This window comes from Lissotriton vulgaris, chromosome 3_1 (genome assembly GCF_964263255.1).
Source record: "Lissotriton vulgaris chromosome 3_1, aLisVul1.2, whole genome shotgun sequence".
Classification (NCBI taxonomy): Eukaryota; Metazoa; Chordata; class Amphibia; order Caudata; family Salamandridae; genus Lissotriton; species Lissotriton vulgaris.
This window is the reverse complement of record NC_141689.1, coordinates 281,151,279-281,178,230: the sequence shown is the minus strand read 5'-3', so window position 1 is coordinate 281,178,230 and position 26,952 is coordinate 281,151,279. Positions and strand designations below refer to the sequence as shown.

At 42.5% G+C, this 26,952-nt stretch overlaps 2 protein-coding genes across 5 annotated transcripts in view; one reads left to right on the top strand and one right to left on the bottom strand.

Annotated features, from left to right (window-relative positions):
- Nucleotides 1-14,824, bottom strand: part of WDR7 (WD repeat domain 7) — a 1,275,554-nt gene extending 1,260,730 nt beyond the window's left edge. For all 4 annotated transcript variants that reach the window (XM_086960437.1, XM_086960439.1, XM_086960436.1 and 1 more), the window contains exon 1: nt 14,713-14,824. The gene's annotated coding sequence lies outside the window, so the exon portion shown is untranslated. The remainder of the gene's footprint in view (nt 1-14,712) is intronic.
- A 324-nt stretch (nt 14,825-15,148) lies between these two features.
- The window catches only part of TXNL1 (thioredoxin like 1), a 117,212-nt gene continuing 105,408 nt past the window's right edge, over nt 15,149-26,952 (top strand). Inside the window, exon 1 of the mRNA XM_086960435.1 lies at nt 15,149-15,499. Coding sequence (XP_086816561.1) covers nt 15,402-15,499 — 98 coding nt within the window. The 5' untranslated portion in view covers nt 15,149-15,401. The remainder of the gene's footprint in view (nt 15,500-26,952) is intronic.

Below are 26,952 nucleotides of genomic sequence, written 5' to 3'. Positions count from 1 at the left end.
CCTGCCCCCATCTTGACATAGTATCTCGTCCTTGAAATCAGAGGCACATCCCTGGACCAGGCCCATTCCCCTCATAATCTAGTGTGCTTTAGCTTCTGCACGTTTTAATTCTCAGTTTTTAAACCACCCTTAAGGTACAGAACCCCGTAGCTAAATTAGCTATATGTAAACGTACAAATAATCATTCAACTCCAATGGGCACTCAGGGTGATATGGGTGAGAACATGATAATGAGCAGCTGAAGGTGATGTTTAGCAGGGGATTATTATTAGTACTAGTAGTAACTGTACTGTTTCTACCAATTGATAAAAAAAAATCCTCTTAGAAAAATAAACTGGATGTTTATCAAATTTCACTTCATTTGTAGCAAACAGCCTTAGTTTATTTCTGGAGCTTAAAACTATGGGACACACAGACTCGGACACACTTGCTCCTGCCTTCACAAGTGTACAGCTCGCACATTTGCTACTTAATCTACAGCAAAGGAAAGAACAGTTGAATGAGGATGTAGTTTACTGCACGGTTCCTCTTTAGTTTGAGCCAAAAACAATAACAAAAGCTGCGACTTATTCAGAGAAATGGATCAGCAGTTCCATCTGTAAACCAGATCAGCAGACTGTCACACTGAAGATGTATTCATAATGAATGCTTGTGGGAATATGTAGAAATGATATGTTCAGTGGTGTGCAGTCTGCCAGGATATGTAAAATTAGATATGAATAATTCAAGGCTCAAGATGGTAAAATATATGGTATGTTTCAGCTTTGGTTTTAAAGGATCGTCAGTCACTGTGTGGAGTCTGCCTAGGCAACGAGGACAGGTTCTCTGAACCATGCAGGAACTAGTTGCATTTCAGGCTTTGCGGCCTAGGACAATGCACTGGAGTTCATTCTGGATTCTCAGCAGTTTGGCAGTTACCTGCGGAGGACACAGAGCAAATTGATAACATATATTGATAGTTTTTACTATTAATTGTTACCTGCTTGGTGCTCAGCTAACGGTTCCTCCCCACATGACGCTTCTTTGAAATTACCAGCTCATAGGATGCGCTGCTGTTGTAATGTGCGTGCGTCGTTTAGGGATATGTGAGACATCAGGAAGACGTGCAAGTTTCTGAAGACATGGTCTACTGGAATCTTCACACAGGGTACGCATCTTACCCTGAATGGGAAGCCATTTTCGATTGGGCTAATATGTGGATTGAGCCATTCCTGTACTAGGCTTAAAACGCCCGTTCTCTCCTTGGATTACATAGTGGAGGCACACACAGTTGTTGGGGAAAAAGTATTAGACTGGGCAAACACTATATTTGTAAAATATCTACACTTTCAGGAAGCAGGAAAACACACCCTGCTTTCCTCAGTGGGGTGTATTTTTTCACTTGCATTCACGATAAGTAATTTGAACCGTTCATCATCTCAGCTCTTCATGATTACTGCAGAAGACCCAACAATGATATAAGTGGGAATGGAGACAATGTCTATCAACGTTTGAAGCAAATCGTTTTCACACAAATAGAAAAATAAAATCCTGCTACATTGTTTGGGTCCAGGAGGTCTCAAAATGTACAACTTCATGGACAAAAGAAAAAGATCAGGAGATTAAGAGAATGTTTTCACTCATAACTTAGAAGACTTGGAGATATACTTTCCACCTACAGTATGTATAGCTATCGTTCGCTACAATGTTAATCATAGGATGAATGGTGCCAATGAAAAAGTAGAGTACCGTCTCTGCATTGCAAAATTAGTTTTAACTTTTAAATTCGGGAAGTTACACAATTAGCTAATACGGGACCAAATTATATTGCACTGTAACACTGACAATATACCAGATAGATTATGAGTTACTGAGGAGGGGGGACTATCCTTAGTCACTAGGTATGTCTTGTTGAGTGCCCAGAAGTTTTTTGGACGGCTGCGCGGCGAGAGATGTTTGCTATAGTTCTCAATCTGCGTGCAGCAGGACACTGGACAGCATATCTCTTGACCAGCCAGCGATCGTAGGGAGGGGGCCTCTTAACTAACATATTGCAACGCTGCATCTGGCTATCAACAGACCCATGTCAACAAGTCTTCTTACAGCCTTTGGTAGGAGCTTGGAAAAACCTAATAGAGGCAGTATAGGATCAGGTGTGAGTGTCATGTCTATGATGTCTTCCAGCTTCATAAAAACCAAGACCCAGAAATTGGCAATCCCTGGGCATGTCCAGGACAAATGTAAAAAGTCCGCAACGTGGGCACCACAGCGCTCACATTCCGTGGTGTCTCGCAGCCCATATCTGTTTAACCTCTCGGGCGTATAGTAAACCCTATTCAGGAATTTAAAATGAATCAACATGTGCCTTACCGTTGAGGGAAATGCGTTTCATGCTCTGGCAACAATATTTCCACGTTGAGTCATCCAAATTTCTGCCCAAGTCAGCTTGTCAAGTGTGTCGGGCCTTAGTGTAGTAGTTTTCCCAGTACTTCAGGGACAGTTTGTAAAACATAGACACGATTTGGGTCGGAGAGTCAGCTTTTATCACGTAGGTAAGTGGTGCTATTTGAGGCGGCCCTACTTGATCCCTACCTAAAATTCCTGTCGGGCGTGCCTAGTTCGATGAAACTGGAATCTGTAGAGCAGTGTAACAGTCTGAAAGGTTCCCCTACTTCCTCCCCTTTCTTTGCTATGCCCTCTGCGAACCTATCTCTCACCGTCTGTACGTTAAAAGAACAAAGTGCCCGTGTCACCCCCTTTTCCCTACCCGTGGGCAGCCAGTGGCACCATTCTAGTGGAGTCAGCGGGGAGTATAATACAGCCCCAGCTTGCAGTTTCAGTAGGTGCTGCCATGCGTGCATAGTTACATTGATGGAGTCCAGAATACCAGTTCTGCGGTCCCACGATTTAAACAATAGAGCTGGCAGTGCGAAGGGAGCTGCCACAACCCTCTCTATCTGTAGGTGGGATGTATTGGGTAAACCATGCATCCAGTGATAGACGTGAGCACTCTGTGCCGCCCTGTAGTATAGATCCAGGTCTGGGGCACCCAGCCATCCCAAACGATAAGGAAGTGTGAGGATTTCCCACCGGACCCATGGGTGTATCCCGGTCCAAGCTAGTTTGATCAATAACGAAGTGAGTGTCCGGAAAAAAAGGAGCTAGGAAGGACTATAGGGATATTGACAAAGAAAAACAAAAACTGGGGGAGTATTACCATTTTCATAATCGAAACCCTGCCTGCTAGAGATAGTGGCAGTCTAATACATTTGCCGATCTCGTCTTCCAACCTACTGATTGAAACCCCGTAGTTTTCTCGAAACACCATCTCTGAATCAGTATGTACTTTAACTCCTAGATACCGTACTGGGTCCGTCATCCATTGTAGCAGGTAATCAGGTACAAAAGGCATGGTAGCAGGAGTATGGGGAAAATTATTGATTTTGTCCAATTTACCTTTAGGCCAGAGACAGTGCCGAATGTCACTACTTCTCTCAATGTCAGAGACGGATTTTGTTCGGGATCTCGCACATAAAGCAGCGTATCATCTGCGCATGTAGATACTATCAGCTTATAACACGGAAATCGTAGCCCCCTGTGCCTGTGATACTCCCGGAGTTCGCAAGCCAGCGGCTCTACCACCAGTGCATAGAGTTTCAGGGATAGAGAGCACCCTTGTCTCGTGCCTCTAGTAATATAGATTGTGGCAGTAACTAGGTTGCCGATCTTGATTTTGGCCGTGGGGGAGTAATATAAGATCAAAATCATTTGTAGGAAAATTCCCCCCAATCCCATTTTAGTCAAGACCTGCTTCATGAACGGCCACTCGACGGAGTCAAACGCTTTTTCAATTTCAAGGAATACAGCCACTGCTTGAACATCTTGTCTAGTGTGCTGTTATGCACCGAATACAGTCCGCAGGTTGTAAGTCAGGTTTCTGCTGGGAACAAATTCCGCTTGCTCTGGGGCTATTAGTAACGGGACCAGGGGCGCAAGTCGGGTCGCCAAAATCTTGCCGTTAATCTTAGTATTGACGTTCAATAGCAACAATGGTCGATATGACGTGCATTCAGCCGGCGGCTTATCCAGCTTCAGGATAGCAACTATGACAGCCTCCCTCATTCAAGGTGGTATGATACCAAGAATTAGGTAATTTACCAAAACAAAATACGAGAGGAATGAACGAGATAATAGAAGAATAGAAGGAAAGATACTATAATGTATGTATTTATTATGACAGAATTATAACCGGTCAGGGTCCTGAAGAGAACCCAAAAGGAATAAGAGGTTCGAAAAGCATAGATAGACACTCCCAAAGTTAGTCATCACTGGATTTAGGTTGTACAGTAGACATACAAAAAAGGCTTAAGAACTGATAAAGTCTACTGTAACAAAACTGGCTTAGAACCCCCCCCCCCCACCCCTACCAAGGGACACAAATAGCAAGAGGGTTTGCATAAATAATCATAGCAACTATAACCTCTGCATTTTGGTCATTATCAGACTGGTCATATGAGTATGTGTCAATATTTCTTTTATTTATTTCAAAGGTTTTATATGACGCGAACGTGACCCAGGCGGATATAAGAGCACTTTACATTTAGGATAGGTGGGGTAAGGAGGTGAGATGGACAAGCATAACTAGAGTACACATAAAACGAGCAAGATACAAGTACATCACAATTAGAGTAGGATGGAAACAGTACATGGAGAAGAACATTCAATACATAAGTGAACAAAGCAGGTGAGTGCTGCGAATCAAAGGTGCACAATAATCTCGTAGTCAATCAGTAGGCAGTCAATAAGCAATGTGGCCCGGGTCATTTAAGACAAGAACATAGTCATTAGGATTTTTTTAACTTCCTTTTTGAAGAAAGTATTGAAAGAAATTTGTCGGACGTCCGGTGGAAGAGAGTTCCAAATCTTTGGTGCAGCGCCTGAGAAGGCTCTGTGACTCGTTCTCGTTTTGTGGGAGATCTGTGGTTTCAGGAGCAATGAGCTTGCACTTCTTGAATGTCTGCAACCTCCAGATAGATCCAATTTTTGAGTCAGATAAATAGGAGACTTGAGATGTATGGCTTTGTGTGTCATGCGTTCTCTCTTTAGCTGTATTCTTTCTTCATATGGCAGCCAGTTTTGGGATTTGAGGGTGGGGGAGATCTGGTTGTTTCTTTTTATACCCGTGATCAGTCTGGCTGCGGTAATCAATCTGGCTGAGGTATTAATGGAGGCTCTTAGTGGGGCCAAGTTATATTTGGGAAATCCACATAGCATGAAGATACCATGGTCTAGCCTAGGCAAAACCAGAGCTCGTACCGCCATCTTGAAATCCTCCTGTGGACGGAATGGTTTGAGGTTGCTTAGTATGTTCATCTGGTATTTAGCACCCTTGCTTACATTGCTGATATGAATCTGCATGTTCAAGTGTTTATCTAGTGTGATTCCGGGGGATTTCGCGGAATCGATAATGTGGGGAGTGCAGTTGAAGGCCATAAGGTGTTTCAGCCAGCGGTCTATCTTGGGGGTGTGATTAGGCGAAGCAATGAGAAGGATATATATATATATATATATATATATATATATATATATATATATATATATATATATATATATATGTCACTATGGTATAAGTAATGCCAGAGTTTGTACAGGGTTGTACAGTGTAAAAATGTGCCTTTTTGATTATTTGAATGTGGTTTAATGGATATCTTTAAACCTCCCCCCACTTTACCTTAGGTGGATCTCTGATCTACAGGCCCCCGGCCAGGCCACCCAATTCCTGGACTCCTTAGAGGAATATATAGTGCCGCGGGCCTTAGGTTTTCCTAAGTTTCTTTTGGTCGGCGACCTAAATATTCATATGGATGTTCCCGATTCCTCTGAAGCCCGCAGGCTTGGGGAAATTTTTGAGTTTGCCCAGCTAGATCAATGGGTCACTGGTCCGACGCACGCGGGTGGTCATCTTCTTGACCTGGTGTGCGCGAATTTCCCCATTCACTCTGTAATTGTTGAAAAAACAACTTGGTCTGACCATGATTTGGTCAGGTTCAGTTGGGAGATGGTAGAGCCCAGCCCCCCACCTTTCACATGCCACTCTCAAAAAATCAACCTACCCGCGTTTAGACACACCCTGTCTAACACTCGCCCACAATCTAAGTTGTGTCTGGACGAGGCGGTTTGCGAGTTTAATGAGTGGGTACGGCAGGCGGCGATAGCCTCCACGAAGCAAACTATGCTGACCAGAGCCAGACGCTTCCCCTCCCAACCCTGGTTTTCCCCTGAACTGAGAGAGATTAAATTGGGGTGCAAGAAATTAGAACGAACTTGGAGGAGTGTGTACAGCTCTGAGGCTAAGTCCGCCCTACGGCTCGCCCAAAAAGATTACTATGCAGCCATTAGGGTTGCTAAGGGCAATTACTATGCTGGGCGCATTAACAAAGCCGATAACAACAGCAGAGAGATCTTTGCCATTGTTAAAAGCTTTGTGTCCCCTGTCGCGGAAACTGCGCCCCTCCCGTCCTCTGCACAATGGTGCGAGGAGTTGTCCACTTTTTTCATCACTAAAATAGCGAGGATCCAGCAGGGCCTTTTAGCGGCTCTTCCTGCCGACTGCTCTACAGCTGGCCCCTGTTTGCCCTCTCTCTCATCCTTTGGACAACAACTTACAACCTTCGCACAAATTGCGGAGGGTGATGTTCTCCATCTCCTCCAGTCTTTAAAATCGGGCTCTCCAGCCGACCCGTGCCCTGCTCGAGTGCTCTTGGAGGTGGCGGTTACAGTCTGCAGTGAGATTACGCAGATAGTGAACCTCTCCCTGGCTACAGGCGCGGTTCCCCAGGTCTGGAAACAAGCCAAACTCCTGCCGCTTCTGAAGAAACCAGGACTGGATGTGTCGGTTCCTGGGAACTACCGACCCATCTCCCTTCTACCTGCTCTCACGAAAATCTGTGAGAAGGTGGTTCTTCGACAAGTGGAGAGCTTTGTCGAAACATCTAATGCCCTCCACCCTGCCCAATCGGGCTTTAGGGCCGCATATAGTACCGAGACGGCCCTGGTGGAGATGACCGAGGCTATTCGGGAATGTTTAGACGGGGGTGGCAGAGCGGTCCTAATTTTACTGGACCTCTCTGCCGCTTTCGATACCGTCCCCTATGAGCTCCTCCTCGGTCGGCTGTCTGCCATTGGCATTGGGGGAGTTGTGTTGGATTGGCTGTCCTCTTTTTTATCTGATAGGACCCAGCAGGTCTGGATGCCCCCTCATGCCTCTGAGCCCAAGCCTCTGCTTACAGGGGTCCCGCAGGGGTCCACTCTTAGCCCCTTACTGTTCAATGTGTATATTACACCCCTGGTTTATCTAGCTGAACAGTTTGGGGCTAAGATCTTAGGGTATGCTGATGATACCCAATTGCTGTTTACCTGGCCAGACGATAATCTGGACACGTCCACAGTTCACCTGTGTCTGTCCTCGGTATTTCGCTGGTTAACACAGGTCCAGCTGAAGTGCAATGAGGACAAGTCCGAAGTGCTCTTTTATGGCTCCTTTCCCCCCTCATTTATGAGCACACTTTGGCCTTCTAATATTCCCAGCCCAAAAGAGATGGGGAGACCAGCTAAAAATCTGGGCATTTGGTTTACGGAGGATCTCAGATTTGAACATCATATTAAAAAGCTTACAGGCACTTGTTTTGCCACTCTGAAAATGCTCCGTAAATTCTTCCCCTTGCTCCCCAGGGAGGCCAGGGAGTCGGTTGCCAGGGCGCTCATATTGGCTCGCCTCGACTATGCGAATGCACTGTTCAGTGGCATCCCGGCATACCTGGTCAAACGCCTCCAAATTATTCAGAATGCGGCTGTACGCTTACTTTTTAACATCCCCAGATGGAAGAGCGTTCGCGTTGAGCTGCGCTCGCTTCACTGGCTTCCTGTAGCACAACGCATTCTGTTTAAATCTCTGGTGTTGGCGTTTCGTGCAATTCATGACCAAGGCCCCCTGTACTTGAGAAAGAGATTCACAAGATACACCCCGGCACGTACCCTGAGATCTGCCACTTTGTTTAAACTATCCCTTCCCCGTTTTAAACGTGCCAGACTTGGTGGTCAGTCGATATCCGTGGTTGTGGCCCGGGCCTGGAATGCACTTCCTCTCCATCTGCGCTCCACGCTGACAGTGGCTGCTTTCAAAAAACATCTGAAAACCCACCTATTCAAGAGTGTAGTAGAGGAGGGTTCCTCGATGTTCTGCTTTCTGCCTTTCTGTTTCCCTCTCCGCGCCAGGATACTCCCCAGTAACAGAGCGCGTTACAAAATGGTTTATACTATACTTATACTAAATAATTGCATTGAAGATTGTGAAATAATCTGTGAATAAACAAACAGGTCAAGAAAATAAATTTACTTGACTGAGAATATAAAAGTTTGTGTTGAATAATCACAGCTAGGGCAATCTGTTTCCTATATGACTTAGTTCATTAAGAGCATTGTCATCAGGACGGGGGCAGGAATGTTGCTCAAATCCTGCTTAAAAACTATCAATTTTAATAAATACATATCTAAAGCATCAAGTGGTAGCAAACCCATTTGCAATGAGCAGATTTTTCATTGAATGGCCACAAGATTTCCCACTGACATGCAGTTTTAGTGATAAAACTACATAGTGTCCTAATACTGTTTAGAAATTGAGTTTCTGCAAATATTTGACATTTGCAAACCACCAAGTAAAGTGCTCTATTCATTTACAACCTGTTTAAATCTTACATGTTAGAAAAAATAGACATCTTACAGCATTTCTTTCCACAATCATTGTCAGATAGATTACTTAACAAAAACCTCCAACCGTAATAAGAGAAAGAAAGGTAAACACAAATTTCCAGGATACGATAAGTAGCAATTAGTAAAAAGACAAAGTGACATTTGACACCTGGCCTTGAACAGACAGCAAATGTGTCAAGATGAAAACAAGATTTAAAGGTGTTTTAATTACTCATTCGTTTTTTGAATGATCAGAACACCTGCTCCATTTCAGTTTAAGTTCAATTGCCAGAACGGAGGAGTAGATCCTATAAATAGCTTGACCTGATAAAATCTGACTCGCCATAGCAAGTGGGCAAGTAGATTTTTCAAGGCCTGAACAAGATGAGAGGTTCAACATCATAGTAATTGCAATTTGGGGTATTATCAAAGTTAAGGTTTTCACAGGAGAGTAAAAGGTCTTGACAGAGACAATGTAGAAGGGTAGAGATCAACTGCACACACATGGCAGTTCACATGGGCTAATCAAGCTTTTTACATTTGTATTACCTGCTGGGCAGATCATGAATTGGGTGTGAAGTACAGCCAGTTCATAGAAAGCCATGGCATCTGCTTAAACCCATCTGAATGCCCCCAAGGGATAATAAGAAAATGCAGAAAGACCACTTTGGTACAGTACTGCTGTTCAGCACCTCATCTGATGCACAGGTGATGGGGTGAGTGGGATGCGGGGGTGTTCGATTGAAGACATTGAAAATAAGGTGTTTGGAAGGCTACGTTCAATTTGTGATCAAGAGCCCAGAGGGAACGCGGAACAAAGCCGGAGCCTGGTAAGCCCACCTTTAAGTACCCGGAACTCTAAGCTACCAATAAATGCCCAAATGGATAAGTTAGCAAGAGCAAGCTTCATTACTATGAAAACTTTGTGATGCATCTTCCCCCACATAGGATTTCCACACAAGGTCCAAGTTACTATCTCTTTCATACGGTCTAAACTTGATTAGGCCAATGGCCTCTACCACAGATCACCTCTGTAACCATGAAAAGACTACAATGAATCCAAAACTCTGCAACCAGGCTACTCCTACTCATAAAGACACAAGCCCAAATCTTCCCTGACGTAACCCCTTTGCCGCGGCCGCGATTTTGCTGCAGTGCGGCACTTCTGCAAAATGGGCGGGCCGGGTCGGCCGTTGGCCGACAGCAGCACTAGCAAGGTAGTGCTGCCGTCAGCCGATGGCAGCACGCAAGGGGTTAAGAGCCCTACATTGGTTACCAGAAGATCCACTTTCAAGCTGCTTTGTATTGCCCACAAAGCAATACATGGAACAGGATCCCTTTTCACCAGGAATAAATTCATAAAACACGTGCAAAAAAGAAACCTTTGCTACGGATATGCAACAGCCTCAAAATACCAGCACACAAGAAAAAAACATGGGTGGAACATCTTGCTCTTCTCAAGCAGCCAAACGTGGCATTCATTATATCCAAATATAAGATCCAGAGATAACCACCTAATCTTCAGAAGATTACTCAAGAGCTGGCTTCTCCCTATATGACCAGCATATTCAAAATAATGCAAATGTACAGAAATGCTATGCACAAGACATACATATATGTAAAACTTTATCATATCCATATATAGCAATAACATACAAGACGATGAGTGTATGCTTACGGGATTACTTCCCTATAATAAATATCTGTCACAGTGTGTAAATAGGATTATAGAAATTCTATCTATAAGTGCTTCACTATTTAAATATTGGTGAAATATACATTTCAAGTTAAAGAGTCAAGTATATCAAAATTGCAAAATAAATATATATATATATATATATATATATATATATATATATATATAAAAATAGACTAATCACAGTTGAGTTATTATCAGGTATCTATTAATTCATAAAGTCTATAAAACGGATTACACCCCCTGCCAGAAAATTCAATAGTAAAACTAGAAAACTAGTAAATCCAATCAAAAGTTCCACAGTAAAACGGTTTCTCTAAAATCCATTACCTAAAATAAATAAATAGAAAAGACCTAAAATCTAAATTAATATATATACACATAGTTACAATTGATATTTAAACCCTGCACGTATAATCAATTCACATATCATATTAAATATTCATAGCAGCATAAGAGAACAAAGTAGACACAGAATAGTAAAATTATTTTAATCTAATTATGTATAGCAGATCCAAACAACCAACTATTTATAAAAAGTGAACCAAATCTTCCCCTGTATTAAGTCCATGCGGTATTTTAGTGTTAAGTCGAACTATGTATTGACTCTCCAATTGGCGTACTCTTTTCTCCCTATTACCACCACGGATGGATTAAGGGACAGAATCAATAACATAGTATTTAAGATCCTCCAGTTTATTCTGATGTACTAGTTTAAAATGGCGGGAAACCGGGTAAGTTGGGTCCGAGTTAACGATTGCCCGCAAGTGCTGGAGGATCCAATTAAAAACAGGGAGTTTTGTACTACCGACATAGACAAGTTGACAGGTGCACTCTAATATATAGACCGCATATTCTATTTTGAATGTGTAATAACCATTTATTTTGTTAGGCAAGTTAGAAAAGGGGTCCACAAAAAATTGTTTATTGACCCCAAACTTACATGCCCTACATGAAGTACACTTTACAAAACCTTTCTTATCTGTCAACTAATTTTACGGATTGGTCACTTCAGGACTAGTTTTTACCAAAGCATCCCGCATTGAGAGTGCTCTCCTGAATGTGATAGTGGGTTGGTTTAAAAGCTCGGGGGATAGTGTGATGTCAGTATGCAGGATGGGCCAATGTCTACTAACAATTTTCCTAATTGCCAGATCCTGATTACTAAAAGTAGTAATCAGTCTCACTGTGGGCTTTACACTTGTCTGTTCAAGAGCCTCATCCGGCGTGACACTATCATTTGAAAGATTACCCTTCTTTAAATTATCAAGGGCTGCTTGTAAATCCTTCGGATTGTATCCTCGGGCCATAAATCTCTCCTTGGATTCTTCTAGACAAATGTCTAAGTCCTCTTTCCTGCTACAAATCCTTTGAATACGCAGAAATTCCCCATAGGGGATGCCCCTAATAAGGTGTTTGGGGTGAGCACTGCTGGCATGGAGAATAGAATTCCCAGCTGTACATTTGCGATGTAACTTAGTACAAATGGTATAATTCTCCACAAAGATTTCAACGTCCAAAAATTCCACCCTACTGTCGCTAACCTGCGCTGTAAACTCCAAATTAAGAGAGTTGATGTTAAGTTTGTTGACAAACTCATATGCAGACTCCTTTGAGCCCTTCCATATGACGAACACGTCATCGATGAACCTCCACCATCTGATGACACGTTTAGAAACGTCATCCGCGTGCGTCTGCAAGAGGACGTGCTTCTCCCACCAGCCAACGTGCAAGCACGCATAGCCAGGAGAGAAGCACGCCCCCATTGCGACACACCGGAGGTGATGATAAAGTTACTTATTAAAAATAAAGAAATTATTAGTTAGACATAATTCCGTCATGCGGAGCAACATTTTGTTGTGTTTGTTGTAGCAAATGTTTCTGTCAGACAAAAAGTGCTTAATAGCATTCAAACCATCCTGGTGGTTTATGCTAGTGTATAGGGAACAGATGTCCATCACTAACAAATGATAGCCATCCTCCCATACCACTTCTTTAAGTTTCTCCAAAAAATGGCCTGTGTCTCTGATAAATGAAGGCAGATTAGAGACATAATCAGGGAGGAAAAAAATCGATGTATTTGGACATTGACTCTAGCAGGCTACCTTGGGCGGAGATAATTGGACGTCCTGGTACTGGGGTAACTTGCTTGTGCACCTTAGGGAGTAAACATAAGGTTGGAGTGATAGGGTAATCCGTTCTTAGGAAATTGTACTCGTCCTTGTCTATTAGACATTCTCTTTTCCACTGTGACAATTCTTTAAATATTTGATCTTTAACCTTTAGTAAGATTGGGAAAGCTACCTGCTTATAGCACATAACATCATTAAGCTGTTTTCTAGCTTCCTCAAGGTATGCATCACGGGGCCAAAGAACAATGTTCCCGCCTTTATCGGCCTTGTTAATTACAATGTTCTTTTCTTTATCCAATTTATCCATCAGGCGGGAATATTGTTGCTCCCTATATTGGCCCTTCCTATTTGTATAAATACATTTTCTGTGGAGGGTTTTAAGGTCACTAATAACACAATCCACAAAAATGTCTATGGCATCCCTTGCCATAATCGGCATAAATGTGGATGGTGGGCGAAAAGGAGTAAGAGCAGCGCTAAGCTAGAAATACCCATACTCAGCAAATCATCCAGTGTATTGAGAACAACATCCTCATTCAAATCAGCTAGAACATTTGCTGTGCACAGCGTACTGACATCAGCTACCTGAAACAAAGAACTTAGTTGGTTGACTGCAGAAATAGATGTAGCTTTAGAGTTTGCTTTCTTTAGCTTATGGAACTAAACTGATTGCAACTTTCTGATAAATTTAAAAATGTCAATACGAGATTGAACATACTTAAAATTACTTTTTGGACAGAAAGAGAGTCCCAAAGACAGAAGCTGAAGTTTATATATTTAAAAAAAAACTTTATTTACAGCAAAAATAGACAGCCTGAGTTTGTAAATATTTATCCATTTATGTACATATGAGACTTTATCCAGTACAGCTTTAGTTCTGAGTTTCCATGAGTATCATGTTCAAATCACTATGTATATATTCCTCTTTTGCATGGCCCTGTGGCTAAATTTTTATTTTGCTCCCACTGCAGAAAAGAAAACATATTTTTTTAATGAACCTCCCCAAACCTCATCAAATCACCACTATATGACTCATCCTATTCATCTTCCAAAATATCCTTTATCTGCACTCCCTGACACATTCTAACCTGTTTTACTACAATGAAATTCCAAACAACTCTTTCCAACCTCTTCCATCCTCTATCCATCGTTTCTCATTTTCATTCAACTACCAGGCTCGCTAACTCATCCTAAACCTCTTTTACCACTATGAACTCTCAAATAATCCTTTCTAAACCCTTCCCCATTCTATCCATCCTCTATCCTATCAATCCAACTAACAGAATCACGTCTACCACTCCCACTGCTCCAAATAACAATTTATATTTCCTCCTACTAATCCACCTTTGGGTTCTGGAGTAGTTTACTACTTGCTACTTGCTGAAAAAAGCTTCAACGCCTCGTCAGGGGTAGTAAGTGCTAAATAAATACAATTAGTAGCTCAGCAGTGCGGTCACGGTCTCTAAAAATTATATTAGGTCTACCTCTCGGAAGTGTGATCTCAGCTTGCCCCAACGGTGCGCTGTCAGTACTTTAGCAGTATTCTCACTCGCATCCTTGGTCTTAATATCTGCCTCTAAGCAATATCACTAGCTATTACCACATGCAGTGGTCTGTCACGTTATATGGGCACTCATATTTCCGAACAAACATTGCTACTAAGTGCCTTGTCATTTGAGACCAAGCAATACTGGCTTTTCAGCCGAAGACATGCTGGTCTTTGGAACTCTATGATATATTTTTCTCAATGTAAACACTGACATATATTTCCCGGAATGCAACGTGCTGTGAGATCAAAAGACTGGATTAGCAGACGGTGCCACAGATGACATGCTGCTAACCGTCAACTATAATGTATCCTGGAGATATTTTCTGCCAGTGACAGCCTCTCTATCATGTCAGTCTATTTCAGTGACACTGGCTCAACAGTGCTAGCCTTAGCCCCTTCTTTAGCCTGACAATCCTTGAGAATCTGTATGTCTAAAAAGCCTGTTTCATCAGCAGTAATGTCTTCGCAATGCCCGCCAGACTAGACAGTCCATACAACTGCCTTGGCAGGGTAACATATACTCTCATAGCAGCGCATGTCAACATGCAGTGTTAACAGCTGTCTCTGCAGTGCCCCTTCCGTGCCCCCAGCCCGCACCGCACACTCACGCTTTGCGCTGCTCGCCTCTGGTGCAGTCAGTGATCTTGCTATTGCGCTCCCTCCTACAGCTCTTCCTAGCTGTAGCTTACCGTCAGCTGACAGTGCCCTGGCAACGCTCGATTTACGGCAACGATCCAAGTGCCGCAAAGCTAAGCTGCTGAGAGGCAGGAATCAAAATAGAAGAAGGACCTCTATTGTAGAGCGGGGTATAGACAACGTAATAAAAAAGAAACTTGTATCATGAAACGGTTACAGTATCGACATTTATATTGGATCTCTTTGCGTTAAACTAAAAGTCATTGATGACACTGAAAAAAGGAATGAACTCATTTATCTGTAATAACCAGGATGCGCATGTCTTATATGTTCACTTTTCTTTTCACACAGGCGGTCTTTCGTTTGTCTCTTTCGTTAACAATCTCTCTCTTGCCAGGATCAAACATGGAGGCCAGTGGAAGGAAGCACGTCCGGGTAACACGTTGACGTAGATAACAGAGCGGTGACTGCTCAGGATCCACGATTGGCTCTGCGCTATGTCTGCCGGGTGCCGTGGCCCCGCCCTTAGCTCGCTCCGCACACCTCTCACTGACCCGGCGTGACTAGGCAGTCAGTGAAGTCTCTGAAGCTGCCGCCGGGAAGTAGAGCCTGTGCGGCCGGTTGCAAAAGAAAATAGGACGTCGAGTACGCCGTGCCCGCCATGGTGGGGGTGAAGGCGATCGGCACGGATGCTGAGTTCCAGCCAGAGCTGAGCGCAGCCGGGGCACGGCTCGGTGTGGTTAAGTTCACCATGCGAGGGTAAGGAACCCCTGAGAGCTAGCCATCCGCTATATCCTCTCCTTGTAGATGGCCTTCCTTACTCCCCTCATTTGCCTAGATCATTCACTGCATACACCCCTGGTGTGCAGCCCACCACTTTGTCATCCTGCCCGTAGCTTTCCACACTTATAAGACTCTTGGTGGGTGTCGAGGGCTTCGTTTCTTTTAAAAAAACTGACAAGTATCATACTCCAAATTTGGAGTATAGGGTGGTGGGATAAGATCTATTCGAGCCCTTGGAATGGAACGATCATTTGTCGATGACAATCTATTGCGACATCGCAATTTATCCTGTGCACCCTACTTCACATCCAAAGATGGCGCTTCTTTTATTCTTTATCTTATAGAGTGTAATTACACCACTAGCTTGCTCTTGTTTGAACCAAGCAATCACAGATCCTCTCAGCCAGGAATGTTTTAAAGAGTAAGTCTTTAATTAAGTTGATCTGCTCGAAGAACTGGATGGGAAAGTCTCATTCATGTATGTGGTCCAATTTCGTACGGTGTTCAAAGCCACTCGAAATGCTACGAACAGCACTTTAGTGACAGAAAGGACACCGTGTGCTGTTAGAGGGACACGCACGGAGCTGTAGCTCACCATCATTTTAATAAAAATCATTTTCTACAGTTAACCTGCTTACCTGTCATCCAGTGAGGGATTCTTGAAAAATTCGAAAAATGTCACTTGCATTTTTTTGATGCATAATACTCCCTTTTTCCTTTCCTTGAATTTTTCCCCCATGAAATTGCCTGTCTGCTGTTTTTGGTTTTAAGATGTTAGTTTTGTATAGAATTGAATGTGGCCATATATAATTCTATGTATGTCATATGGTTTTATTATGGAATGTTAGGTGGGGTCATGTTGAGGGAATGCAGAATGTTGAGTCAGAGGGAGCTGAGCTGAAGGACGGGAAGGGCTATTTCGCTCTGCGCTTTCCTCACCAGTGGACCTTATAAATGACCCCAATAAATAAACCGATTTTTATTTAATACCAGCTTGCTCCTTTGCCTAATTTCAATGGAGGCGAATCTTGGTCTTAGTGTCAGCCCATTGAGAGGGGGGCCAATGCTGTGTTTGTAGCTGATACGAATTTTCAGCATATCCACGTTTTAATCGGATTCAACTTCAGGATTACTTAATGTCATTTCAGTTATGTATATGTAGAGCCTTAAGGTGTTTATTGCTTTATAAAGCACCCGGATTACAATTTCCGACACCCCCTATGGCAACACCTTCTACGTTGGGATCACCACCCACAATCTAAACAGACTACAAATCATCCAGAACGCAACAGCCAGACTCATCCTCTTGAGGTGAGCACATATCACCCCCAACCTTATATCTCTCCACTGATTTCCCATACACAAGAGATGTCAGACCAAAATGCTGACGCATGCTTGCAGCACCCATCTCAACGTGGGACCAGCCTATCTCAACCCTAGACTAAACTTCCACCAGCCCATCAGACAGCTGTGATCTGCCACCCTCTTCTTCACTCCTCGGTATCGCCGTAGAAGGATAGGTGGCCGCTCCTTCTCCAACCTGGCTGCCAAGACCTGGAGTGGCCTCCGCCTCAGGACCTCCCTCACGCTACAAGAATTCGAAAACGGCCTGCTCAACTAACTGCACCCAACAGCAGAATAACTCCCGCCCCCTCCCTCGCACTTGGATCCCCTCTCGGAGTGATAAGCAGCACTTAATATATCTCAGGCTTCGAAAACTCAGAATTTTTTTTACTAGACCAGCAGGTCTAGTGACTTAAATAATCTACTCAACCTAATTGTAATGCTCTTAAGCCATAAACTAGTTTCAAATGATGTGATCGCTGGTTAATATTTTAATTCATTGTGCCGCCATTTTCTAATTATAACATATGAGTGTACCTTCAAATATGGGAGTTCAGCATGACTTCAGTAAAAAAGTCTTTTGTTTGTTTTAATAGACTAAACTTACTCCCCATATATAATACAAATCTTGCCACATATAGGATAGACATGACCCCTGACTTGCCTCTTAGTTCATTAACAGCGTTGTAATCAGAACGGGGCAGGAATGTTTCTCATATCATGTTTTAAAAACTATCACTTTTAATAAATACATAACTAAAGCATGAAGTGGTAGCACACTGTCATTTAAAATCAGTAGATTTTACACAATTTCCCACTGACATGCAGTTAGTTTTACTGATAAAACTATATAGTGTACAAACAATAATGTTTGGAAATAGAGCTTCTGCAAATACATGTCCTTTGCGCATCCCCAAGTAAAGCTTTCTGATTTGTTTTGCTCCTATTTAACTCTTTTCACCACACTTCTTAATTACAAAGCAAATATGCTTTAGTAATTCCAGAAGTATTTTGAAATATTTGTAATGTTCATTTACAGGCTATTTATTTAAATGTTGTGTTAAGGGAGAAAAAACCTGACATCTTAAGACATCTCACTTGACAAAAACCTCTAACTCTAGTAAGAGAAAAAAATAATCTCCATTTTCCAAGCAGCAATAAGTAAAAAGACAAACTGACATTTGACCTCTTTACTTTAACAGGCTGCAAATGTGTCAAGATCAAAACAAGATTTATTGGCATCTTTTTTGCTCATTCACTTTCTGAATGAACAGAACACCTGCTCCTTTTCAATTTAAGTTCACTCACCAGATGGGACTAGTTGGTGCTAAAAATAGCTCGATCTGATAACCATTTCACTCGCAATTGCAAGTGGGCGAGAAGATTTTTCGAGGCCAGTAATCCTATTTGATTGGTCATAGTCTGTCTGTATTAATTGCAATAGCTCTGTAAGTTAAGGTTTGCGGTCTGGCAGAAGGGTCAAAAGAAAGAAAGCTGGACATTATTATAATAGCTAACAAGGATGCCGTTTAAAGAAATGAGGTTGAATAGCAATTAAAACCGATTAAGTGAGGGCCTTTCTAGTGTGTGTAAGAATTTACTTTTTTTTTTTTAGATGAAAATACAAGCAGTCTCAGAACTTTTTTTTTGGTAAAAGAAACGGAGAGGGGAGAAAAGGGTCAGATACAGGATTATACAATAGAGTTAAAGTTGGTAAAACTTTATTTGTCCATTTCTTTATCTCTCGTGTTATAAGTATTAATCCATTAGTTTCTTCATTGTGCCCAGTGACTTTATTTACATGATATATCTTTGGGAATACTATTCCAAAATAACAGCTTCCATACCAATGATCTGGCAGTTTGTAATAAGCCTTGTTTCCGCATACAAAATACATTCCAGGAAACACAGGTTCAGTTCCATCTTTGAAACCCCAACCCCAATTACCTTATAACTGTTTTCGCATTCACTGGAACCAATGAATATATTGTTATAATAACTAGTTCTTTCCCTGTGGAGACAGAGTTTCCCTTTCCTTTCGAAATCCAGCAACATAGCAGCATGAGACTTGCCATTTGGGGTGAACCCTATATTTTCAGCCCATTTAGGAATTTTAGGATTCTTTTCATTTGCCTTTCTTTGGAAATTCTCTCTCCTTTTCTCAACCTTATTCAAAAATATTTTCTCTTTTTCACGTAATAAGCATGTTAAATTATTCTTGTGTGCTTCAGCTATTTCTACTGTACCTATAGTTGGAAAGTATTCACCCATATAACGTGTTACATCACTCTTAGTATGTACAGGATTCAGGTTACTACGTATAGGAAGTTCAGAAAATATCACATCTGAATTAGAATAATACTGCAAGTGTCCTTTCTTATAGAATAAACTAGCTAAAATACTACATGAAATACCATATGTTAGGGGTAAATGATGATACGTAACTCCCTCGGCAACTGATGTAGGTAATTTCATACACACATAGCAATCTTCTATTTCCATAGCTTCTACATAGTGTACTAATAGATTTGCAAATACATTTAAGTGAGTTCTGTTTTTAATTCTAGTATAATGTAATCCTTCCTCATCTGATGCTTCTAAATCTACCTTCTATTGTTTAATGCTAAGTGCTTTCTCTTGTGTATCTATAGTTTCAGGCTCACTAGTGTTATTCTTTGTCTCTACTCATTATGTAAGGAATGGCTATTGTCCGTCCTAACCATACTAGGAGTACTATTACTATACTACATGTGCATATTCTACAGCATGTTTTCAAACAGATTCTTTTCGGTCTTCCATTAACAGTATGATCAGCCATTTCTGACCAAGGAGTCTTAACCCCTCTTTGTAGCTTTTACAGTCTTTTAACCTGTGAAATATTTCAAGTGGGTCTCACTTCTCCGTCAGTCTGATCAGCTATTAATTCGTCATCACTTATTTCTAAGTGCTCAAGATCTTCAAGGATGATGTAAGTCCATTCAGGGCCTCTGAATTTGTTATTCAGTCTTTTCAGTCGTGGACTTCTCCTTCTTGGTTGTACTGTAGATTGTTCAGCTTGACTTATTTCATTTACTTGTTCTGGTTCTTCATTTATTGTTTTTAGACGAAATCTCAGTCTTTTGACAAACCTAGTCCACTTGTCTCCTTTTCTGAGCCTCTTAGCTGGCACTGTGCTCTGACCTTCTTCCAGTGCTCTTATTTTCATTCAGTTGTGGCACATCTATTTCAATGTTATCCTCCGTATCCCTCTCTGTCTGACTTGGTCCAGGTCTTATTTCAGTTTCTTCTGCCTGGCACTAATCTGTCCTTGTTCAGGTATTTGTTGAATTTGACTTTGGTTTGATTCACCTACTTCCTCCTTAACACATTTTTCTACTCCTATCTGGCCCTGCTCAAGCTCTTTGAACCCTTGATTTTCTTCTGCCTGAGCTTCCGCCCTAATACCTATCTGTCCCTCTTCAGACTCTGGAGTTCTTGGTGAAGTGTCGATTGTCTGGGTATTTTTATCTGCGTATTTTTATCTTTCCCTATCTGGTCCTCCTCAGGATTACCTTCATTCCAGGTAAATAGGATGCTTCAACTGGACCTCCCAATGTGCATACTGCATAGGCGGCACTCAAACCTCCTTCCTCATGTCTCATATACGAGTCATCCACAAATAGCTCATATTCAGAATTTATTAATGGCTCTTCTCTTATGTCTGGGCGTGGTTTTGTACGGTATTCAGTCAGGTCGATACAATCCAGTTCGACTTCTCCCTTCACTTCTTCAAAGTGTGAATCCGGTAGCAGGGTTGCTGGGTTCAGAATATTACACCTGGCAATGGTTACATTTCCTGCACCTACAATGATTCGCTCATACTTAGTCAGCCGACTAGGAGTTAGGTACTGAGTCTTGGTCCTTGTTAACAAAATAACAACTGCATGTGGAACATACACAGTCACTGGATGTCCCATAATAATGGACTCACTCTGCTCAAGGCTCATGCAGGTTGCAGCTACTGCTTTCAGGCATCCTGGCAATGCAGATGCTACTGGATCCAATGTAGAAGAAAAATATGTCCCAGGACGTCTCATTAGACCGTGAGTGTGGGTCAGAACTGAAAGTGCACAATTATCTTGTGTATCACAGAATAGTGCAAAATCTTTTGAATAGTCAGGCATCCCTAATGCTGGAGCTGTACACAAACGTTGTCGTAATTTCAAGAAGGCAGTCATGCTTTCGTCATCCCATTCTACTGGGTCCGTTGCTCTCTTCTTTGTCATTTGTATCAATGGTTTTGCTTGGACTGCAAATCCCAAAATCCATTGCCTTCAAGAACCTACAACTCCAAGAAACATTCTGATCTCTTTCTGGGTTTGAGGTAGATTCTTGTTTTTGATTATTCTGATTCTTTCTGAGGTAACCCTTCTGACACCTCTTTCTGTCTGGTGCCCTAGATATTTTACCGATGTGGTGCAAAATTGCAACTTTTCAGGTGACACTTTGTCCTCCTTCGCCCAAATGATTCAGTAAAGCAATGGTATCAACAACAGTCATTTCGAGTTTTAGACGTCACCAATAGGTCGTCTATATACTGGACCTGGACTGACTGTCCGGGCAGTACCAAAGATTCAAGGCACTTTTTCAATATCTGATTAAAAATCAATGGACTCTCTGTATACCCCTGAGGAACGCGGTTCCAGACGTACACATGACCGTCGAATTCAAAAGAAAAAATAAATTTGCTATCTGGGGGTAATGGAATTGAGAAAAATGCGTGTCCTAAATCTATTCCGGTGAACCATCCAGCTTCCCATGGTATCTGATACAGAATCACTGCAGGATTTGGCACAACTGGACAGCATGGGACAACAATCTTATTAATTTTGCGGAGGTCCTGTACGACCCTGTACTTCCCGCTCGGTTTCTTTATGCCAATTATGGGCGAATTACATGGACTGCTCATTCTTTCATGTAAAATGCCTGTTTCAACCAAACGCTTTATTTCTGCCGCAACACCTGCTTTTATTTCTGGGCTCATTTTGTACTGTCGAATATTTGGGTAAACTGCACCTTCTTTTATCGTCACTTTAATTGGATCGACATTTGCCATTAACTCTACATCTTTTCCTGTAAAATCCCCCACATTAGGATTCACGGTATGCTGTAATTCTTCTGGTAGGTCCTCTACGGTTAACTTTTTATTTTCAGTTTGTTTTGCTAACATTAATTTATAGATTCCGTCTTCATCTGGGGTTTGAATTTCAACACCACTTGGGGTACAAAAGATGGTGCAATTCATTTTGCACAACAAGTCTCTGCCTAACAGGTTTGCTGGGCTAGAATTGCAAACGACAAATGTTTGGATTTCTTTAAAATGACCTATTCTAACTTCCATTGGTTCTGTGATTGGGGTACTAATTTGTTAATTAGAAACGCCCACTACTTGGATCGCTTCTCCCGAGAGGGGTAGGTTTTGAACGTCTGCTGTTCGCACAGTAGAACGGGTAGCACCAGTGTCCAATAGAAAGGTGACATCATTTCCTTCAACCCTTCCTTCAATGTATGGACCTGACTGATCTACCGGCAAGGAGGCGCCAAGTACGCACTCCTTGTCCTCCCCTCCCAGGCACCGTCAGTATGTCTCCTCCTCGAAAAATGTGTCGCTCAACAGAAACTGTGATGTCACTGCGTCTCTATTTCCACTTCTCTCCCAATTTGTGGTATCCACACTTTAGTGTTCTTTGCTCCTAAAATTTGGCATAGGCGCAAGGTGTAACTGGTTTTGTATTACCTGCTGCTGTTGCTTCCGTGGCACCTCTGCGACTGTGGATCCAAATCATTAGTTTGGACAGTGTTATTTTGTACAGCCTTACCCTCATTCTTCTAGTGCCCCAACTTGCCACACCCGTCACAAGGGAACCTCTCTATTGAACTTTCCCCTTGGCTTACCCCCATTACCATCACTTTGAGTCTGGTTATTGTTCATTTGACTTAACTGGAGTTCCTGTTGCTCTGCTAATTTTACTTGTGCCCACATTACCTTTTCCTTTATTTCTTTTTGTTTGTCAAGTTCATCTTCACAGTATTTTGCATATTTAAGAATTTCGTCGATCGCCTTGGCCTGCCAACAAATTTTAGGATCTTTAATCCATTGTGAAATTTCTGGCCTTAATCCTGACACAAACAGATAGATGAAATGCGTCATGTCTTTCATGTCAATGTTGTCCAAACCACTGTACTGTTTGAAAACTTGTAACAGTCGTTCATAATATGCATACCCAGATTCATCTTTATTCTGGGTAGTTCTATCTATTCTAGTTCAACCAGTTTCTTTGGAAGGTACTTTCCCTTTGAGATACAGTATGACTTGATTATATTTCTTCATTACATCTTCTGAGGGGGCTCCTGTCTTTGGGTCTCTAGGGTACTCATCACTTGGCCAATCAACAGCAACTTTACATTCTGTCCACAAATCTACAGGAATGACAATGTCAAACAACCCATCTAAATCTTTCAAAAGACATTTTGAAACCTTCACAAACCTCTTGACTTGTCTGTACCATTCTACAGGTTTCTCTCGAAGTTTTGGGAAATCATTAATTAAAACTTGATCAATCAGCAAGAATATGATTAAAATTGAAATGAAATGAGAAACATTCATTAGCATTGAAATATAGGAAGGGTGTAGAGAGGGAAATATATAATGACAAACCCACACTAATTATAGTTACCTAGAGTGGTGTGAAGACCAACCCTGGCCATGGGCTGGGATAAAGGACAGAATCCCAAGATGCAGGTACCAGCAAAAAAGAACAGGCGCAAACCAGAATCGGGACAAATATGGACCAAATTGGATCTGGACAGGACCACCTCCGGCTAGAACCGACACCCACAGCTAAAGGACAAACGCCTGCATTAGACTCTCTCTACAGCTAACAGTTGAACCCCAACAAGGTCGCAAAGTCTTTAACTAGAGTGCTCCACCAGCACCCAGTTCCCAAACCCCGATTGAGTTATCAAATCTTCTGACGGAGTGCTTCGCCAGCACCTCTGCTCCCGAGTGCGTTGGGTCAGTGACAGGTCAGCTATTCGGACAAGTCGGACAAATTTTGCTAACTAAGCCTACTCTAGTTATACTATTTTCCAGGACAGTGTACCACCCCTCCCAATGTTGCAAGTGTAAGGTTCCCCAATTTTGATTGGGCAAGAGACGGGGAGAGATCATCACACCATACTAAAATGAAACTTTTACATCTGAATATTCTATTGACGTTCCCGCCCATCAAATTTAATTTTCCCATGCATTTTTATTCCACCCAACAATGGATGTTCTTATAGTAATACAATGTTAACAATATTTTCTTCCGCTTGGGGTCAGCAGGTTAGATTCCCAGGCGCATCTTCTAGTGTGCTGTAAGCTTGCCATGGCTTCAATGTCAAATTACTTCAGCTCCTTCTGGAGTTTGACATGCAGAGTGTGGGTTTTCAAGATGGAGTTATAACACCTCCCAGGCCCAAGATTATCGTTACATGAAAATATAGAAAAGAAACAGTTTTAGAACACAGAATAAATAAATGTACTGTATACCACTTCTCTACTCTATTCCCATTACTTTATTTTAGGTATTGCGTTAATGATTAGGCAAAACAATTAGCATAGCAAAAGCAGCAGCAGTGCAAGCTTCATGCATGCTGTAACACAGAGCAGCCATCTTAGTTCTAGTGCGCAGAAGCGAAAGTTTCCCTCCAAGCCGAGAAAGACACCATGTCACAGGAGTATGACAGACGCATGTGCAGTAGGAACTCCCGCGTAGCAGCGGCCATTTTAGTGCAAGCGGATTATTGTTAGTAGAAACACATAAGCAAGCTTCTTCTAGATACCTAACATGTCGTGAAATGCAATATTAATAAGACAAACATGTTAGTACATTAACGTTCTGTCGAGAGGACTGACTACAAGCAAGTCCCGTTACGTGCGAATCCTTGCTCATCAGTGTCCTGCTTCATGATCGGGTCACCCTGATGCCTAAAAGTCATGGTGGCTCAACCATATTACAGGGAGCTCTTAGTGATATTATTGGTCAGGGGGAATTGAAGATTAAACCTCCACTGGCAGATCAGTTTCCCTTTATTCTTAGATCTGACAGGGATATTAAAACAGAAATACAAGGGTCAGTCAGGGTATTATGGGTCCTAAGACCTTAGTGCCAACATGTTTCAGTCCACTCTTGCCCCTAAAGGGTGCTGGACTTTCTTCAGGGCAGTGAAAGCGTCTTCCCTGGAAGGAACAAGGGAATTTCCCTGTACTAATATTTGTAAAGGGCAGATAACTGCTCCTTTTCACAAGAAGATATTATATACTATATATATTGAAAAAAACATAGGGTTTAGGGACTTGTATAAGAGAGTAAGTTTTGTGTTCGTATCTGTGTGAATAAGTGAGGTGGGAGGTGGTGTGTGTGTAACTGTAGGTGAGTGTGATTGATTCTTTGCATGACTAAGTAGCTGTGTAAGTATCTCTGGGTGAGCAGCGGTGTGTGAGTGTCTGTACAGGTGTATGAGTGCATATTATAGTGGCTGTATTGAGAAGTGACTGCATGTGTGAGGGACTGCATGTGTGAGTGACTGGATGTGTGTGTAGACCTAGGAATCAGTGAGCTAGCATGTAGTATCTGGTATTTGTGTGTCTATGGTTTTGAGAATGGCAGTCTGAGTGGGTGTATGTAAAGTTATATTAGGCTGTGAGGGGGTGCATCAGAGGATCACGTGGATGTCATCAGTGATGTAATTTGAGATGTCATCAGTGATTTCACTGACCATGTCATGAGTGATGTAATATGTGATGTCATCGGCAGCGCATTGCGGGGGCGCGAGTTATAGGTAGCTCTACTAACTATAATGGCCGATTTTTCTCTGGTTTTATACGAGTGAAATGTCTAACTAGAACGTCCCTGAATCCTATGGTTTTTTTTCAGTGAATTTCTATGGTTTTTTAATGCTAATTTCTAACTATAACGTCCCTAAAACCTGTGTTGTTTTTCAGGGAATTTCTATGTTTTTGTAAATGCTAAGAACTCTGCTTGGGGGCTGAAGTCCACTTGTGTCCTGAGGTCCTCATCGCCCCAACAGACGCATTTGCAGAGTGGTGTAAAAAGGGGCGTGGTCTCGGACCACCTCTCTGCAATCCAGCTCTCTGGCGCTTACTGGAGGAACCTGGTGGGCTAGTTGGCCCCCAGGGACCCTCAGTATTCAAGGGGACTTAATCCCCCAACTTAGAATGCTCCAGGGGGGTGTGTTTACAGAGTGGTGCAGGGAGAGGGCGGGGCCTCCAGGCAGCTGCAGGCTTTAAACAAAAAAATCTTTTTAGAAGTGCTGTGTGCCCCCCTCCCACCTTTCTTTTAGTATTTTTGGGGCCCTGAGGACCCCAACCTCCAGGGCCTGACCCTCCTTTTAAAAATAAAAGTTGGGATAAAAAACGGGAAGGAAGCCGCGCGTCCAACCCTCTCTTGGCCTATTTTGGCCCCGGGACCCTATTCCCCGGAGCCTGGCCTCTTCTTTAAATATTTACAGAGGAGGGGGACCGTGTGGCCCCTCTTCCTTGGTCCAATTACGGCCCTGGGGACCCCAAACCCAGGGCATGGCCTCTTCTTATTTAAATATTTACAGGGAGGGGGTCTCTGGGCCACTATTTGCCTTGGGGACCCCATCCCCTTAGGCTTAGCCATTATTTAAAATATTTTAATTTGAGGAGGGGACCATGCGGCCCAACACTGCCTGGTTTGAAGTGTTGGCAGCCAATCAGAGGCAAGCTTGTGCTCGGGAGGACTCAGCCAATCAGATCTCGCAATTCTCAAATATCGATATCTGTAAATCCTTAAATAGCTCAAAAAACTGCTGAACGGATTTACACCATTTTGAAGAAGTGGGCTTTCTGGGCCAAGAGCCATCTCGCTGCCAAATTTGGTGTAATTCCGTTCAGCTGTTCTGGCTGTAGCACGAAACTTTCAAGACCGTAGCTGACCTGAGTGAACCATTTGTATCTATCTATCTCCAGGTTCCCAGTGAACGACCGCAGCAGGCCAAACAAGGGCACAGACTCC